Source organism: Salvia splendens, chromosome 3 (genome assembly GCF_004379255.2).
Source record: "Salvia splendens isolate huo1 chromosome 3, SspV2, whole genome shotgun sequence".
Lineage (NCBI taxonomy): Eukaryota > Viridiplantae > Streptophyta > Magnoliopsida > Lamiales > Lamiaceae > Salvia > Salvia splendens.
The window spans coordinates 28,659,414-28,676,515 of NC_056034.1; the positions used below are offsets into that span (position 1 = coordinate 28,659,414).

General features: G+C 41.2%; 1 protein-coding gene across 1 annotated transcript; it reads right to left on the minus strand.

Moving 5' to 3' along the window:
* Positions 1–13,112: 13,112 nt before the first annotated feature.
* On the minus strand, positions 13,113–17,102 carry LOC121797319 (transcription factor E2FA-like). Its single transcript, XM_042196070.1, has 14 exons — positions 16,730–17,102; positions 16,071–16,263; positions 15,866–15,916; positions 15,695–15,780; positions 15,540–15,628; positions 15,382–15,436; positions 15,239–15,291; positions 15,097–15,147; positions 14,962–15,010; positions 14,812–14,877; positions 14,646–14,722; positions 14,316–14,547; positions 13,796–13,865; positions 13,113–13,706 (listed from the first exon to the last, which is right to left on the minus strand). The coding sequence occupies exons 1-14, from the start codon at positions 16,949–16,951 to the stop codon at positions 13,570–13,572; spliced, it is 1,431 nt and encodes a 476-aa protein (XP_042052004.1). The 5' UTR covers positions 16,952–17,102; the 3' UTR covers positions 13,113–13,569.

Below are 17,102 nucleotides of genomic sequence, written 5' to 3' on the forward strand. Positions count from 1 at the left end.
AGGCCAAGTACTATTTCTGGGATGACCCGTATTTGTGGCGAATGGGAACCGACCAAGTAATCCGGAGGTGTATCCCGAAGTGGGAACAGAGGGATGTGCTGAATCATTGCCATGCCCTAGCTTGTGGAGGTCACTTTGGACCTAGGAAGACCGCAAGGAAGGTGTTAGACAGTGTTTTTTACTGGCCTACATTGCATAGGGATGCGTTCGAATTTTGTCAGAATTGTGAGAGGTGTCAACAGACTGGGGGAATATCCAGGAGGGATGAGATGCCGCAAGTTCCAGTGATTGTGTGTGAGATCTTCGATGTTTGGGGGATGGACTTCATGGGTCCATTTCCATCTTCATACGGGAACACTTACATACTTGTGGCAGTGGATTATGTGTCAAAGTGGATAGAGGCAAAAGCAACCACCTCGTGTGAAGCTAAGGAGGTAGCAAAGTTTCTTAGAGCTAACATTTTCAACAGGTACGGAGTGCCCAGAGCTATAATATCTTACAATGGGACGCACTTCCGCAACCGGACTATTGAAGCTCTGATGAGAAAATATGGTGTCCACCACAGACTGTCTACACCTTATCATCCTCAATCCAACGGCCAGGCGGAAATATCCAACAGAGAAATAAAGGCGATACTGGAAAAGACGGTTAATCCGTCCAGGAAAGACTGGAGTAAGAGGCTTGGAGACGCACTATGGGCTTACCGGACGGCATACAAGACGCCTATTGGGATGTCACCATATAGGCTTCTGTTCGGCAAAATGTGTCACTTGCCGGTGGGAGTAGAACACCGAGCATATTGGGCGGTCAAGGAGATAAACATGAGACCCGAATCCTGTGAGGAAGAGAGGAAATTGCAGCTGCAAGAGTTGGAGGAGCTAAGGCTGGAGCCATATGAATCGGCGATGTGGTACAAAGAGAAAACGAGACTCTGGCATGACAAGAACCTCCGGGTCAAGGAATTGCAAGTCGGACAGAAGGTTCTTCTATTCCAATCCCGGCTCAAGCTAATGCCTGGTAAGTTAAAGTCCAAATGGATTGGGCCATACACTGTTGTGAGTCTGCGTGCAAATGGAGCTGTAGAAATCCAGGGAAGTTCTTCAAACTCTACTCCTTTTCTTGTTAACGGTCATAGGGTAAAGGTATTTAGGGATAGCTCGGAGATGTGTGTAGTGGACGAAATGCCACTACGCGCACTCCATGATATCGCCTAATAGATCTGGGAAGTGAGTGTTCTTAGAAATTTCCTAGGTCCAGCATCTAAGAAGTTTTAGCATGACCTGACCTAGGGAATCTTGAGAACACTTGAACATAAATTGTAAATATTCAATCGCCTTCTTTAAATCAAGAAAAACCCAAACAAATCAGAAAAAAATAATCTTCCAAAAATATTTTTGAAATACCAGACTCCTTAAGGAATGTTTTTGATACTGTCATACCCTAGACCCGGGGAGTCTGGCGTTTCAATTTTTAGTTTAATGTTTTTCTCTAAGTGTGATTTTGCAGAAGGAATTCACAAGGGTAAGGAGTTGTGGAGTAAAAATTTTGGAGGGAGTTGGCACCGGTTCGGATTTCAAAAGGCACTTTATGGGGAGGCGTACGGTCGCAAGCGTCATCACCTGCAACCACCTGCCAAAACGTCCTCTCTCATGCCTACACTATAATCGTTTTGCCTTTTTATTTCTCGTTACCTATTCTCTCTCCAATATTCACAAACACAAAAATCCCCAATTTCCTCTCCCCTTTTACTCTCTCTAACCCTAATTTGCTAATTCCGCCCCAAATTCTTTACAAAAATTCCCCAAAACATCATCCATGGAAAACAAACAAGGAACCGGAAGCACCTCAGGGTCCGCCGACTCTGGGGCGGCGGCGTTTATGGCCGAGCTATTCCAGAAATTTGGGGGTGCGGAGAAGGCGATGGAGGCATTCGCCATGTTTGCAACCGCAATGGGTAAATCCGTACAAGCTGCTCCGTCTTCTAGTGTACCACAACCGGAGACCGTCTCAGAACCCGTCGCCGAACCTGAAACCGTTCAAGAAGCCATCACCATTCCGGAACCCACTGCCGTACCAGAGGAGACAGTTGCTCCGGAGACCACCACACAACCGGAGGACATTCAAGAATCCACGACCCCTAGCCCGGAACCAACCACCGCAGGGAATCGTGAAGACGACTCAGATTTGGTCACAGGGTTGGAATTGTTGGCTATGTGCGAACCAAGATTAGACTCTACAACTGAGGGGGTGAAGCCCGTACTTGCTAGTGAGGAATATGTTGAGAAAGTTGTTCTGAACCCGTCTGAGGAAGTAAGAGTTTCTGTTGCTGATGTTAGTGTTTCTGAGGGGGAAACCCCTGTTTTGGAAGAATCTGTGGGGGGGGAAGCCCCTATAGTTGGTAAAGGTGGGGGCGACGAGGCCCTAAATTCTGAACAAAATGTGGAGGGGGATACCCCTGAGAAACCGGTGGGTACTGAGGCCCACGTCGGAGAAGGATTTGAGGGGGTAGAGACCCCTGTTTACATCTCGGGGGCAACCCCATTGTTGTCCAAGGAGGGAGAAGCCCTCGATTCTGAAATTAGCCAGGAACCCGCTGACGCCGGGGTGAAGTTGATTGTGGATCTGACCGAGATCCCAGAGGAGACCGACTCGCCGGTCAACCCCAGAGATGCTAGGAGGCGGGCTCGCCGGAGCCTCATTGATGAGATTGATGAAACTGTGGAGCCGACGGAGGAAGAATTGCTGGGTCCAGAGACCGCAGCATCTGAATAGGTGAACTCTCCCAGACCTGGCAGGGGGGAGAGTGATGAGGAGAAACGTCGCCAAGCGGCTGAGAAGAAAAGGAAGGGGAAACAAATTGCTCCTTCCTCGACCAAGAAGGCGAGAGGGAACTCTACTGAATCCACGCTTCCGCCGGCAGCTAAGGTGCCATATGCCGCAGAAACCGAGAGCCCTTCTAAGTCCAGCGACTCGGAAGAGGAACAAGAAGAGGAATTCAACTTTGAGCCAACCGAAGTGTGGATAACAAACAGCTTGCTAGATGAAATGAGGACGTTTGACGACCCAAAGCGCACGGCCATTTATAAGGAGAAGAGTACTGAGGGGAAGGTCGCTAAGTCCGGAAAGATGTAAAGCTCATCGGAGCTCAAAACGATTGCTTGCAACGATGAATTCCGGACTTATATCGACGCAATAGGCTTCGATTGGTTGCTCAAGCACAGTACTACCGAGGTTCCGATTGACCTGGCCAGAGAATTCTTTTCCACCTTCCGATTTAAGTCCACTACCGATTTGGATGCCGACTCCATTAATTTCAGACTTTTCAGTGAGGAACATACTATGAGCATCCGGGAATGGACCTTGCGGATGGGTTTGCAGACGCGAACGGAGGACGATGAAGGCCTGTGGAGCGAGAGGATGATTGGTCCCCCGAAAATGACGCCGGGATTCAAAGCGCAAAGCGCATGGGAGTTCTTGACTCACCCGAGGGTGGGTCAGTTTAAAACAAGCTTTTCGAAGGCACACCACATCGAAAATAGGGTCCTGAGGTTTGCCCAGACTTTTATTAGTTACAATTTAATGGGCACAACCAACAACGCTCTGACTACCGCCGATCTGTACTTCACATGGTGCATGGCTACGGGGGTAAGAGTTCACTTGGGCTACTGGATAGCCCAAGCCTGCCATCAAGTGACTGCAAATCCTTCCCGGCACCTATACACGTGCCACTTGCTCGGAGCTTATCTGCAGAGGAATGTGATCATGAAGATCCATAAGGCATGCCGAGAGGTAAAGACATGTTCGCCCCCTGAGGTTTTTAACATGGATTATTTTTTCAATAAAGGGTTGCTGATCGCACGCGGAAGGGAAGTATGCTTTTACGAGGTTGGGCAGTCAGAGACTCAGGTGAAACAGGAATCCGATGTGGTGGAAGTGAAGAATACTACTGGTTTGGAAGCAGGAGCCAGGATAGAAGTAGAGGAAGTGCGAAAGGAGGTTGGTTGGATGAGGTCAGAAATGAAGATGGTTCGGAATGAAATTGTGTCCCTGGGGGGTAAAGGGAAGGATAGTAGTGAGGCTGAGAAAGTGAGGAAGGAAGTCGTCGGAGTACGAACGGAGATGGAAGAAATAAGAGTAGAAGTTCGGAAGGTTAGGGAGGAAATGGTGACCCTCAAGGGGCGCATGTCTGATCTTGTGGCGACATCGACCAGATGTACTGAAAAGATGACGGAAGGTGTTGAGTTGATGATGGCAATGACAAAGTGGCTTAGAGCAAGGTTCCCAGAGACACCGAAGGAACTTCCGAAGCCTAGCGGCGATTCTACAACGCCAGGTCAAGGAAGTCTGACTGCGCAGAAGCCACCGCATGCCCCGAGGCCCCAGACTACTCCATCTCCCTCTCGGCCCGTGATATTGAAGACAACCGTACCCCGCCCGACAGAAGAACGACAAGAGAAGCCGGAGTTGCCAGCCAGAAAGAAAGCTAAGGTGACCCACCAGACAGCGCCACCAAAGTCTGGCCCTCGCGGGGGCCAGACCCCGAATTGAACCCCCCACGGAGCCAAGTAACCCTTATTTTTTTTATTTTATTTTCCATTTTGTTTGTGTTCTTATATGCCAGCATGCTCTGTAATTGTACATATGTGTTGCCTTTCTTACACTTAGCCCAACTTTTGGTCTACGTGTGAGAAGGGGGTGTTTTGTTTTTTTTGCATGCCTTAGTTTGTTTGTTGCGCCTTCTCCCACTTAGCCCGATGCTCGGTCTAAGTGTGAGAAGTTTTGCTCTGTATTTGTGTTTGTTGTTGTTTGCTTTATCAGTCTGCTGTTAGTACTTCCCTTTTCCCCCCTTACTACGATGGCTTGGGGACAAGCTTGAGTGAAGCGGGAGGGGGGGGGAGTAAGTATCGTTTTTGTGTCTTAGAATGTATGCTTCGCATGAGCTAGCTAGATAATAAGGCAAGATCCCCTTAGTAAGAGTGATTGAAGAGAGAAAGCAGATCAACTTTGACACTTTCTTCCTTAATAAGCCGAATGCGATCTGAATGAAGTTAGGACGATGGAAAACGCCTTAGATAACCTAGCTGTACAGCCCTACTATAAAGAGGGTTATAAGCCTAAACACTTTTAGAGCTAACATGAAACAATGGGCTATCACTTGATGCTTAGGGAGTAGAGTATGAAGGAGAAAAAAAATGGGTTAAGGAGGAATAAGCTGGACGAAGTCCAGGGAAAAAAAATAGGAGGAATAAGCTGGACGAAGTCCAGGGGAAAGGGGTTGTAATACAGAAAAATGAGGAAGAAAAAAAAAATCGTAGCCTAGCCCAGGGAAATTCATAGGAAAGGAGGAAGAATAGGGAGAAAACTCTCATAACCCGACGCATCAGTGGTATAACTCTAACTTTGGAGCATTTTTTATCCTAACATCCCTGGTGAGGAATGAGTGATCGAGCGAACCTAACAGATGGGAAATCAATAGGCTATCTTGACTAACTGACAGACCGTTTAGGCAGACGAAGGAAGGGGGAAGATTTGAAGACTGTAATCGATCAGATTGAACTTAAACTTGTGGGGATAGTAGCTTAAAAATTCGAAACTAGTTCATGCTTGTTTGTTTTGTTGTGTTTCTGTTCTTTGTGTTATTTTCTTTTCTAAGTCCGTAGTTGCTTAGGTCTAGGTGTTTGTTTTGTTTTCATTTTTTTTTAAGTTTTACTTGGTAACCATGCATTGAAATTCGCCTTATTCCTATTTTCTTGTCTTTCATACTTGAGGACAAGCATGGTTTAAGTGTGAGCAGTTTGATAACGCTAATTTCATGCATCGGTCTAGGGGTTCATTTCATGAAATTACTGGGTCTAACGCATTGAATTAAGTCAGGTATGTGAAGTTTTTCGCCAGATCCAGGAAAAGAAGAGGACGCTTGCATGGTCCTAGGAAACTGGCGAAAGGGTGAACAATTGGAAGAAAATTGCTAGACGGAGGAAGCCTCGGAGTTGAAGGGTAGAATAGGGATTTCTACGAAAACTCTAGAAGGCTATGTCCGCATCTATAAAAGGGAGAAGCATGCAGGCTGGAGGGACCTTCTCGGGTGGAGGCCTCACTAACAGCCCCTTGCTCGATTCACCTTTCCACACACTTGACTCCAAATTCGCGAGAGATTCCAATTAGCACTTGGCTAGGGTTCACGTTTTAGCTTTCCGAGAGTGGTTCGAGGGTTGTAACACCGTCCTAGTTCAAGGGCGAAGAAACAATTTACATTTCCGTTGCTATTTACACTGATTCTGCCGAGCTTCGCTGTTCGAAGCTCGGTTTTCTTTTGTTAACCAATATTTCCTGTTTTATTCCAGATTTTACTTTCGCTTATGTCTATTGTGTTCATTTCTGGTTTGCTGGTTGAGTTTGCTTGATTTCGAGTTGGATTGTCGGAGTTGTTTATTTTTTTTGCAGTTGGTTTCCGATTATTTGCTGATATTTTTCGTTTGGATCTGAAGAATGGTTCTGTTTTTGGATGAATCGGAGGTTGGGTTTTGCTGGAGTTTGTGATTTGTTTGCAGATTGTTCTTGATTGATTGAATTTGGCGGTGATCGGAGCAGATCTGTTAGAATCGGAGTTATTGAGTTGATTTAGTTGATTGTTGAGTTTGGATTGCTTGGATCCGGAGTGGATTAAGCGTCCGACGTGATTCTGAGCAGGAGTGTTTAAATTTCATGCCTAGCTTACATGTTTTTATTTCATTCCGCCTAGTTTACGTAGATCTGGTTTATTTCCGATTCGTAGCAAGTTTCCGGCATCTCAATTTCTATATTCTGTTCGAATCTGGGAGTATGCTCTGTTTTCTGCATTTGCGTTTCTGAATCTGTTAGGAACTTTGCATGCGAAGCTAGCTGGAGCTGATCTGTTATCTGCAGCTTTTTACCGTACTTGCTATATTTCGAATCATGTTCCCCGCTGTTTTATTCTTTCTGCCTAGTCTCAATCAGTTAGTTATTTACTCAGTCAAGGAAGTGATTGTGTCTTTCGGATTTGATGTCTGATTCCAGTAAGTTTTCTGTGTCCTAGGTCTAGCGTTTACATTTCTTGCCTAGATCTAGTGGTAGTTAAAATCTCAACCCCTTTGCGTGGCAGCAGCCGTTTGTTTCCATAGTCTCTTAGCACTACCCTGCGAATCCATCTCTGTGGGATCGACCCCACTTCCCTATACTAATTCATAGAATTCGGGTTGAGGGATTTATTTTTTGAAGGGGAGTCGAGTGTGTCCAACGACAAAAACACTGTAGTTCTCTTGAGTTCCTGGATCCAGTGATCCAGTGGATTTAAGGAGCGTTGTGTCTGGAACGAGCCTTGCATTAATTCTCATATGTGCACACTTGCTTACTCCTGAGTCTAGTCATTCGACATTAGAGTCGAGAGGCAGGCCCAAACTCACTTCATTAGTCAACTTACTTTTCTGCCTAGTATAATCCAGTAGTTTAAAAACTCCCAAGTTAAAGCGTGGCCGCAGCCAACCCCCCTGTTCACTAAACACACACTCGCAACACATTTTTCTCTGTAGGATCGACCCCGAACTTGCCGCTTTACCGTTAAAGTAGTGCGAAATCGGGAGTTATAAATATTTTCTTGTGTGAGTCGGTTTGAGGATTGACTTGATTAAGTGCCAACGACAATTTGCTAACTGATCCGACCGGTTCGGTTATCTTCCATATAACTTGATCCAATTCCAATCCGTCGATCTCGAGCTCACCACTCTGGCATTGTCGTTTAGGACATCCTTCCTCGGGTTATTTAAAAATTGGAATTGTGAGCCAATTTATGCATCGGCCACAGAAGGATCACTATGAAGCTGCATTGAGAATTGTCAAGTACCTCAAGGGAACAGTTGGACACGGAATAATGTTCAAGAAGAATGAACATCGAGGAATGTATGGATATACAGATGCTGATTGGGAGAGTAATCCAGTAGACCGAAGAACGACAACAGGATACTTTACCTTCGTCGAGAGTAATCTAGTCACTTGGAGGAGTAAGAAACAAAAGGTGGTCGCTCTATCCAGCGCTGAAGCAGAGTTCAGAGGGATCAAAAGCGGCCTAATGGAGATATTGTGGCTGAGGAGACTAATGAGGAAAATTGGACTCGCATCTTAGAAGAGTAAACTCTTTTGTGACAACAAAGCAGCCATCAGCATATCAGAGAATCCAGTACAACATGATAGGACCAAACATGTCGAAGTCGATAGGCACTTCATCAAAGAAAACATCGAAAGTGGAGCTATAGAACTACCATTTGTTCGATCTGAAGATCAACTGGCCGACATTCTCACAAAGGCCGTCAACTCGAGAAGCTTCACAAGTGTACTGGGCAAGTTGAGCTTTGGAGATCCCACCATTCAACTTGAGGGGGTGTGTTAAACAAGGAAAAGAAGAGAAGATTATGGGAGATCAATCACAATGATATTCCAAAGATAGATTGATACAATTAGGGGAAGAGATTGATATCATTAAAATAGATTGATAGCATTCCTTGTATACACACTTGGAAATGCCTATACAAAGAGACTACATGTGATGTAATAAAATCATCAAGGAATTATCGATCATACTCTTCTCTCTACAACTTCTCCACCCTAAAACTATAAACCATGCCTGATACACCATTTAAGAACATTCATCCACCAAAAATAGTACTCCCTTCGTTCCTTGTTAATAGAGGTACGGAGTTTAAGAATAGTGTTGTTAAATGGGTGGTAGAAAAAGTAAGAGAGAGTAAAGTAAGAGAGATGAAGAGAGAATAAAGTAAAAAGAAGAAATACTTTTTGCTAAAAATAGAAATGACTCAATTAATTTGGAACTTCCCAAAATAGAAAAATGACTCTATTAACATGGAACGGAGGGAGTACTATTACTAGTATTATTTTAGCTCATTCACCAAATTAATCTCTATCCATATATAATACTCCCTCCATCCCCAAAAATAGAAACTTTCTGTTTCAAGAAATTTCTTTATCTCTAACTAGCAGAATTTTGCATTAAAGGTTGTGTCGCTTTAAAAGTGTCGATTTTTTTGGGATAGGAGGGAGTAATTTTTTTTACTCTAATGAGAAAAGTCTTATTTCTAAATACAACAATTCAACTGTGTATATGGAAAAAAAAGAAACTCATAAAATTGAAGCATGATGTGTGCATGGATTTATACAGTACACAGTGGGCGATGATGACCAAAAGGCTTATTCACATCCTAATTGTAAGCAATAATACTGTGTTTCCATTAATTGCATCCATGTGCCTCCCGTGATAATACTATGGGAAGAATGTGCATATGATCCTCCCTTTATTTATTAATCTATTACAACATAATTAAATTTTAAATTACTTACGAATACGTCGAATTTTGATCAATATTCAGAATTTTATATGCCAAATCAAAGTTTCTTATAATATGTTGTGTGCATACATAGGTAAATATAGTAGATCATATTTTACTTTTATCTCTGAATAAAACATAGCACACCCACACTGAAAAGTCTTGGATCCAACATGTAGTCCAGCTAAGTTCTTTCTTGTAATTGACCATCCATATAAAGGGCTAGTCTTCGAATGTAGTAATGTGAATGAACAGATCATATCGGCAAAACAAAATGGAAATAAATAAATTGTGATTGCAAAGAATTATGTGCACGAGATCGGATTGTGTTCATATCATAACAATCGTTTTCCAGTTTTACATTTATACCATAAGTAAATAATAATAATATATCTTTTTATCTTAAATTTTGCCTATTTACTTTATATCTTTTTATGATTAGTGTCATTCACCCAAGACATAGGGAGCAATCAACCAAACCTCGATATGCTTGAAGATATCGAAATTGAAGAACAAGCGCTCGAGGGAGAGGAAGAGGGAATGGCGCCGAAGGCATCAAAAAAGCGTAAATACATAGTGAGGTTGGATATATGGAAAGAATTTGATAGAGGATTGAAGATTTAATTCAAAAATGAAAATGTAAATTGTGTAAAAAGTTGATAGCAGCTGATCCAAAGAACAATGGCATATCCGCGATGTGGAAGCATTATGCTTCATGTTTGAAGAAACATGAAGCGGAAAAGAATCAAACACCGCTCAGCTAAGATGAATCGCGACAATACATCCAAGAAAAGGGTAGATACGCTTTATGCAGGATGATTATTCTTGGTGAACAACAATTCAGATGCGTGGAATGAGAGAGATTTCGTTTATTCTATCGTGACATGTTACCAAACTTTAAGATCCCTAGCAGATACACAATAAGATCTGATTGTGTGAAGATGTTTCTAGAGGAGGGCAAACTATTGAAAGTGGTTTTCTCCATACCAAGCATGGGTAGAGTATCAATTACCACTGACCGTTGGAATGGAGTCAATAACACAAGCTTTATTTGTGTTACATCACATTTCATCGACAAGGAATGGAGGCTGCATAAGAAAATAATCAGCTTCTTTGACATTACTAGTCATATGGGGATGATATTACTAAGGTGTTGATAAAGGCTCTTACGAACTGGCGCATACAGAGGCTTTTTTATTGCACCATGGACAATGCTAAAAACAATGGTGTAGCAATCAAGGAAATGAAGTCCACTTTCAATGCGAGAAGCATGCTTGTTGTCGATGGGTAATATTTTCATCAGAGGTGTGTTGCACATGTAATTAACTTGTTGTCGAAAACGGCATGAAACAAATAGGCATGGCTGTTGTACGAGTTAGAGAAGTCGTGAAATGGATAAAAGATTCATCAGCTAGGTCTAAGGCCTTCAATAAATAGCCAAGGTATGTAAGGTTGATACCAAAAAATTATTGTGTCAAGATGTGCCTACTTGATGGAACTTGACTCACTTAATGCTCGAGACGACATTGCCATATGAGCCGGCTATGAAGATGTTCAGCAACGTCACTCCCTAGTTTGGTAGAGATTTGAGAAACCTGAAACACAACGACCTCTTGGCGTACCTGGAGAAGAAGATTGGATCGAAGTGAGGAAGATGTGTAGTTTTCTCTAATCGTTTTATGATATGACTCGTCTCGTCTTTGGCACCACGTATGCCACATCACATTCATTTTTTATGGAGATGTGTGACTTATTCATTATCATAAAAATGTTGGAGAATGATGAAGATGTTGAGGATAAATAAATGGCCAAAAAGATATGGAAAAGCTTGGTAAGTATTGGTTAGAGGAATATGAGTTTAATCCAAAACATGAACAAAATTCTTTACATTGCTGCAATGTTGAACAAAAGATGAAACATGTGCAGTATTGTTTGAAGACGGTGTATGGTGACGCATGGGCAAATGAGTTGGCAGAGGAGTTGAGAAAGTCAATCTTTAACTTATTTGAGTTGTACAAGAGAGAACTCACTCCAATGGCTGACCAAACACAACCACGAACAGCTTCAACTACCCAAATGTCGAATAGATCGACTGATCTACGATTTCTTGGTAAAAGTTCTTGTAACATTCTCTATGTTGCTAGTGAGGATGATGACGATGAAGATGGTAGCTCAAAGCTCATTCGTTACTTCGCAGAAAAGCAATACAAGGCCAGTGAACATGAGCATTTTGACATTTTTATATGTTGGAAGAAATACAACATTTCTTTTCCTATTCTATCAGAGATGGCTAAAGATATCCTTGCTATTCTTATATCACGTTGCTTCTGAGTCGGCATTCAGCATGGGGGGCATGTGCTTTTGATATTTAGAAACTCTTTGGCACCGAAAATAGTAGAAGCTTTGATATGATCTTAAGATTGGTTGAGGTCTAGTTCTAGTTCTGTCGATCTCATGGAAGAAGAAGGAGAACCAATATCATTTTTGAGAAAGCAATACTATGAAAGTGAGTAATTCATTGCTATTTACTAATATACTTATTTATTCTTCATTTTTAACTCATTTTCTTTAATTCTATATTTTTTTTACAGCGGTGGAGGCACTCCATAAGGATGGCAAAGTGACATGGCCATTGGACAATGCAGATACATATGCATAATTGGGAGTATTGGAAAGAACTTATTCAAGTGATCATGATCAAAGTTAAATTTGTCATGCATTTGTTTTGGAATTTGGAAATATTGAACTTAGAGGTTTTCTTTTGAAAATTTGAACTTTGAATGGTTGTTGAATTGAGTAGGTTGTAAACTTTGATGAATTGAATTGTTGTTTTGGAAACTTTGAACTTGGAGTTGTTTACTTTTTTAATATTTCAACTTTTGGATTGAACAAGTTGTAAACTTTGTTTTTAAATATTTTAACTTTGGATTAAGCATATTATAAGTAGGTTGTGTACTTTGATTGATTCATCTTGTTGGTTTGGAAGCCTTGAACTTGGAGTTGTTTACTTTTTAAAATATTTCAATTTTTGCATTAAGCAGGTTGTAAAAAATTTTATTTTGTTGGACTAAGCATATTATAAATAGGTTGTTTTTAATTTTTTTAATTTCTAATACAAAGTACATACATAATTCTTTCTACAAATATAAATACAAAAAATTCAATTTAGCACTAGTGGTGGCTAGGGTGGGCATTTTTCCTATGCAGTGATCGATACCTATGAACCACACAATTTTTTTTTTTAATTTCAGTTCCGGTTCGGTTAACCGAAACTGAACAGACCCTGTCCGGTTAGGAACCGACCCAAGCCGAGGCCAATTCAGTTTCGATTCTGGTTCTTTAATCTAGGTTACTTTTGATATCGGTTAACCGGGTTGTTGGGTCAAGTTGGGTCGATTCTAACAGAACCGATCGAATTCCCTACGCTAATTCCACTAACTCATTTTTACTCACATTTTATTATAATACTAATACTAATATATAAAAATAGAACGCACATTCCATGAACTTTTTCATACCACTTTTCTTTACATTACTTAAAACTCGTGTCAAATCAAAGTGGGACTTATATTGAGGGACGGGAGAAGTACATTTTAATCAGCAAAGACTGTTCACACAAATGCATACTGCCTATACATTTAGGTAGCAACGTAAAAACGTTACAACACTTAATTTTATGCATATCTTGGTGTTGAACATTGTAAAGAAACCTGATCTATCTTATTGTTGACTAAAATTAGTTCATAACTATCGAAATTAAATCAGTTCATAACAAGGTATACAATCATACATTTTTCTTTCTTCCAAGGCATTGTCAAATTGAATCAAGAGATCAAGACATGCAAGTAAATAATCCAGACCCAGTTCCAGTTCTATATTCTTAAATTAGCTCATGTTACACCCTAGCCTCACCTCAGACAATTTACTAAATCTAATGAAAATGGCAAAATTGATTGATTATTCACCTGTGGAGGTCTTGTGATTCTCCAACGCCCAACGGTATATTCGAGAGCCACTTAGTTCCCAGTGCTCTCCCATCTTGTTTTTCTCTTGCACGGCCTCTTCTACAATTCATTAAGTCCTCCATTGCCAAAAGCATGAAATGTCTTCAAGTATAACTAGAGATGAGCATCACAATGCAGCAGGCATTGACGTGTTTTACCATCTGAATTGGGAGGGAGTCTTCTCGCACGCCCTCACAAATTGTAGTGAATCACCTAGGTTGGACATCATTATTAACAGGGTGTACATTAGTATCAATAGATGAAGGAACATGTGCTCTTGGTGTGCTAATAGCAGCCATTTCCAACTCATCGTGCAGCATGTTTACATCATTCCACTCCACGCCAGCTGCAGAAGATTATAAAAGAATTCAGCTTCAGAGTAAGTTTTTTAAAAAAAGAAAAATATATGTATGAACATAATCAGCAGAAGGTTACAATCCGTCTTCCACAAGTCTGTCATGCTGATGCCTGCTGCATCTGATAAAAGCCAATAGTCTGCATCGTTCTGTAACAAACAGAAAACACCTTTAGAATGAACACATTTATTGAAACACAGATTATAGATGCATCCAAACTGCAAAAACTAAATGTACAAAATTAATAAAAAAAATATGCATGATCAATGTAAAACATATCAAGCTAGAAAAACAAGCTAGGGGAGAAGTAAATGGAATTTTATGGATGATCATAAACAACTGCACAGGAACTTGGTTCCCACTATCTTAGTTTGTGACTCCACAGCAGCTGAGTCAAATTAATTTCTGAGATAGTGTTGAAATATCAGGTTATTTCTACAAGATAAAAGGTCATTAATGGACGTTTCAGTCCTAGTCATAGTAATACAAATTCCCAAAAAGGGAGAGCGACAAGAAAATGTCAAACAGTTTTGCTAATCTTGATTAGGAAATCTACTAAAAGCCACATAAATGTGAGCATTCAAAAGAACCACACTTACATCAATATTTGAGGGGATAATCTTAGTCATTCCTCCAGCAAATTCTTGATGTGAATCATACACAGAGTTAAGTTCATGGCTATCTTGCGCCTGAGTTTCAACCTGTGGTGAACCATGTGACATGGATGATCTCTCCACTGCTATGTTCTCATGTGCCTCTGAACTTGAGGCAACAGGGAAATTTGTCGAATCTCCAACTCCATTCACCTCTTCAAACTTTTCCTCAAATTGGCTATAAAAACAGAAATACTTCAAAAATGGAAAAGAGAAAACAATAATTTGTGGAGATTGTAAAGGGTCTTAGCAGGTGTCAAAAGTTAAGACTGATACCTCACAAGGTAAACATCAATAGCACCCATTGCACTTCTAAGAATAATTCTATATCTCCTTTGTGGATAATCAACAGCCTATGCACAGGATATGGAATTTCTAAATTATTAAAACAGCTGTAATGCATATTGGCTATTGAGCAAGCTCATTAGTCATATATACATACCTCATCAGGATCTGGGACTTCAAGGGTGGTCCCGTGGGGTGCTTTGATTGCTATCAAGGTTTCATTCTGTCAGAATCAAAACTAAAGAGTTTAAGCATCACAAGAAAAGTATTTGTTGAACTAAACAGCATTGAAGGACAAGATAAGAACCTGGAAGCAAGGTAAGCTTTTTATGTCATCTTCAGTCACAAAAAGCCATCTACAAAAGTCACAAATTAAGATATTACTGTGAAACCTTTCACCTCTATTCAGGAAAAGTAATTTAAAACTTTAGCCAATTACTACCTCTGATTATGTTCATCTTCAATCAAATTTCCCAACCTTTCCTGCATTTGCCTATAATGTTTTTGAAGAACCGCGATATTAGAAATAATGAGGGGCATCATCAAGTTCCTTAAAAGTTTAGTGATTGGCAAGAAAAAAAAACCGTATTCGGTCGTCCAAACTTCTCTCTTCCATTGAAAGGTTCTCAATTTCTGCCTGCAGAAGAAACAAGAGACAACCAGCATAAATACCAACAAAATAAATATAAGAAATATCATTCAAGACAAGTTTTCCTTCTCTACATACATGCAGAAGAGTACCATCCTTGTCCACTTCTCCAGGTCTTGAAGAATCGAGTCTCCTGTCAAGCAACCAGGCTCATTAAGTTCTTGATGTTATTGCCATTCCCTACATTGATTAGGAAACCTATTGTCTAGTAGTGCTCAGAGTCTAAACTGACTTACTTCCAATGTATTCTGTTTTTCAGCTTCTTTTCAATAAGGCCAATCCCTTCAAGGACATTGGTTATGTCATAGATACGTCTCTTCTGGACCTGCATAGTTAAAATTCAATAAGTTTCTTAGACTTAGCCAAGGGATGCTAGCTCAAGCGCAATAACCTGCAAAGTGTCCGCTGCCTTGTTTAGATCGAGTTCACCATCCTCCGCATGCTTTATCAAAGCGATAAATTTCTTAGTCAATAGACCTGAGAAGCATAGCGGATACCAATTAACATTACAATTGTATGACACAGTCTAAAATAGTCGTGCAAATTTTGAGTATGATATTACTCAAGGAGCTATCAAAGCGGCAGCCAGTAGGCGTGAGAGGGGAAGGAGCATCTGCAAAATTCATGCAATGACAATATTATTAGGGCTACTAGTACCAAAGAAATTATCATGAACTTCAAATGATTTGTTGAGAAGAGAAATAGCACCATTTCAATTATTTGATTTGAGAAATGTAAACAATGACAATAAGAGAAAAATATCTCACCAGAATTAGATATGGGGGTGGAAGGTAAGGCTCTATTGTTCTTACCGGCCTTTGACCGGCAATTAGGCCTTCCTCCTTTAGCAGACACTGGTGTACGGAGAGGGTTATTAGCGATATCCCTATGCACTGTACTTGCTGCCCACTCACTGGACTCAACTTCATTATTTTGATACACATTCTTCCGCTTCAAAGGCTGGGAGAACCATTGTAAAAACTAAAATCAGCAAATGCAAAACATAAAATACAATGCACATGCTGTAAGCAATTCTGTTGCTATATGGTTTTTGATGTAGAACACTCAAACCAAAAGTAATGTGGATTTATTTAGAAGCATTCATGAATGGCTGCCACAACTTTTACGGAGAAGAATTCAATAAATACGAAGTACATTTGAGGCATCAAACTGACAATATCTGCAGGAGCAACTCATATTCCATGTTAAGGATAGTAAATCGTTTCCTCTTTTTCCGATAATAAAACGTACGGATCCAAAAAAAACAAATCTACAAATCCTAGCACCAAGGGATTTGAATCGCTTAAATTAAGCAAGTGCGCGTTCAATAAAAACATATCCAGCATTCACTCGGAAATTAATAGCACAGCATTGAGCGAAATTGAGAGATATAATAAAAACACAGGGAGAAAAACCGTAATCGTACAGGAGACTTGATAACTAGAGCTTCAGAGAGGTGATCGGCGGCGCGACCCGGGGTTGAGAAGCGGTGGTAGTCGTGGGGAGAAGCGAAGGGAGGATTCATGGAGGAGAACGGGAGATGGCGCCTGATCGACGGCGGCTGGTGGTGCAGGATCTGGCCATTCGAGGGCGGCGCGGCAGGAGGCGTCGCCGCGGCGTCACGGCTGGGGGTAGCACGAGCGGCCATGGGTAGTGTGAAATCGAATCGGATCGTAGGAATCGAAATTGAAGGGGGGGTTTAGAGAGGAGAAATGAGGGTTTTGATGAGTGTGTGAAGTGTGCGAGGTGGGTAGGGGGAGTAGAAAACGAGGACAGGGGGGAGGAAGGGAGGGAGGGAA

Excerpts from the sequence above, each read along its gene's own strand:
- LOC121797319 (XM_042196070.1), bottom strand. The coding sequence starts at position 16,951 with ATGGCCGCTCGTGCTACCCCCAGCCGTGACGCCGCGGCGACGCCTCCT. Across the intron at positions 15,437-15,539 it reads AAAAACAGAATACATTGGAA|GAGACTCGATTCTTCAAGAC; the intron begins GTAAGTCAGTTT and ends GTTGCTTGACAG. Across the intron at positions 14,723-14,811 it reads AAGTCCCAGATCCTGATGAG|GCTGTTGATTATCCACAAAG; the intron begins GTATGTATATAT and ends TCCTGTGCATAG.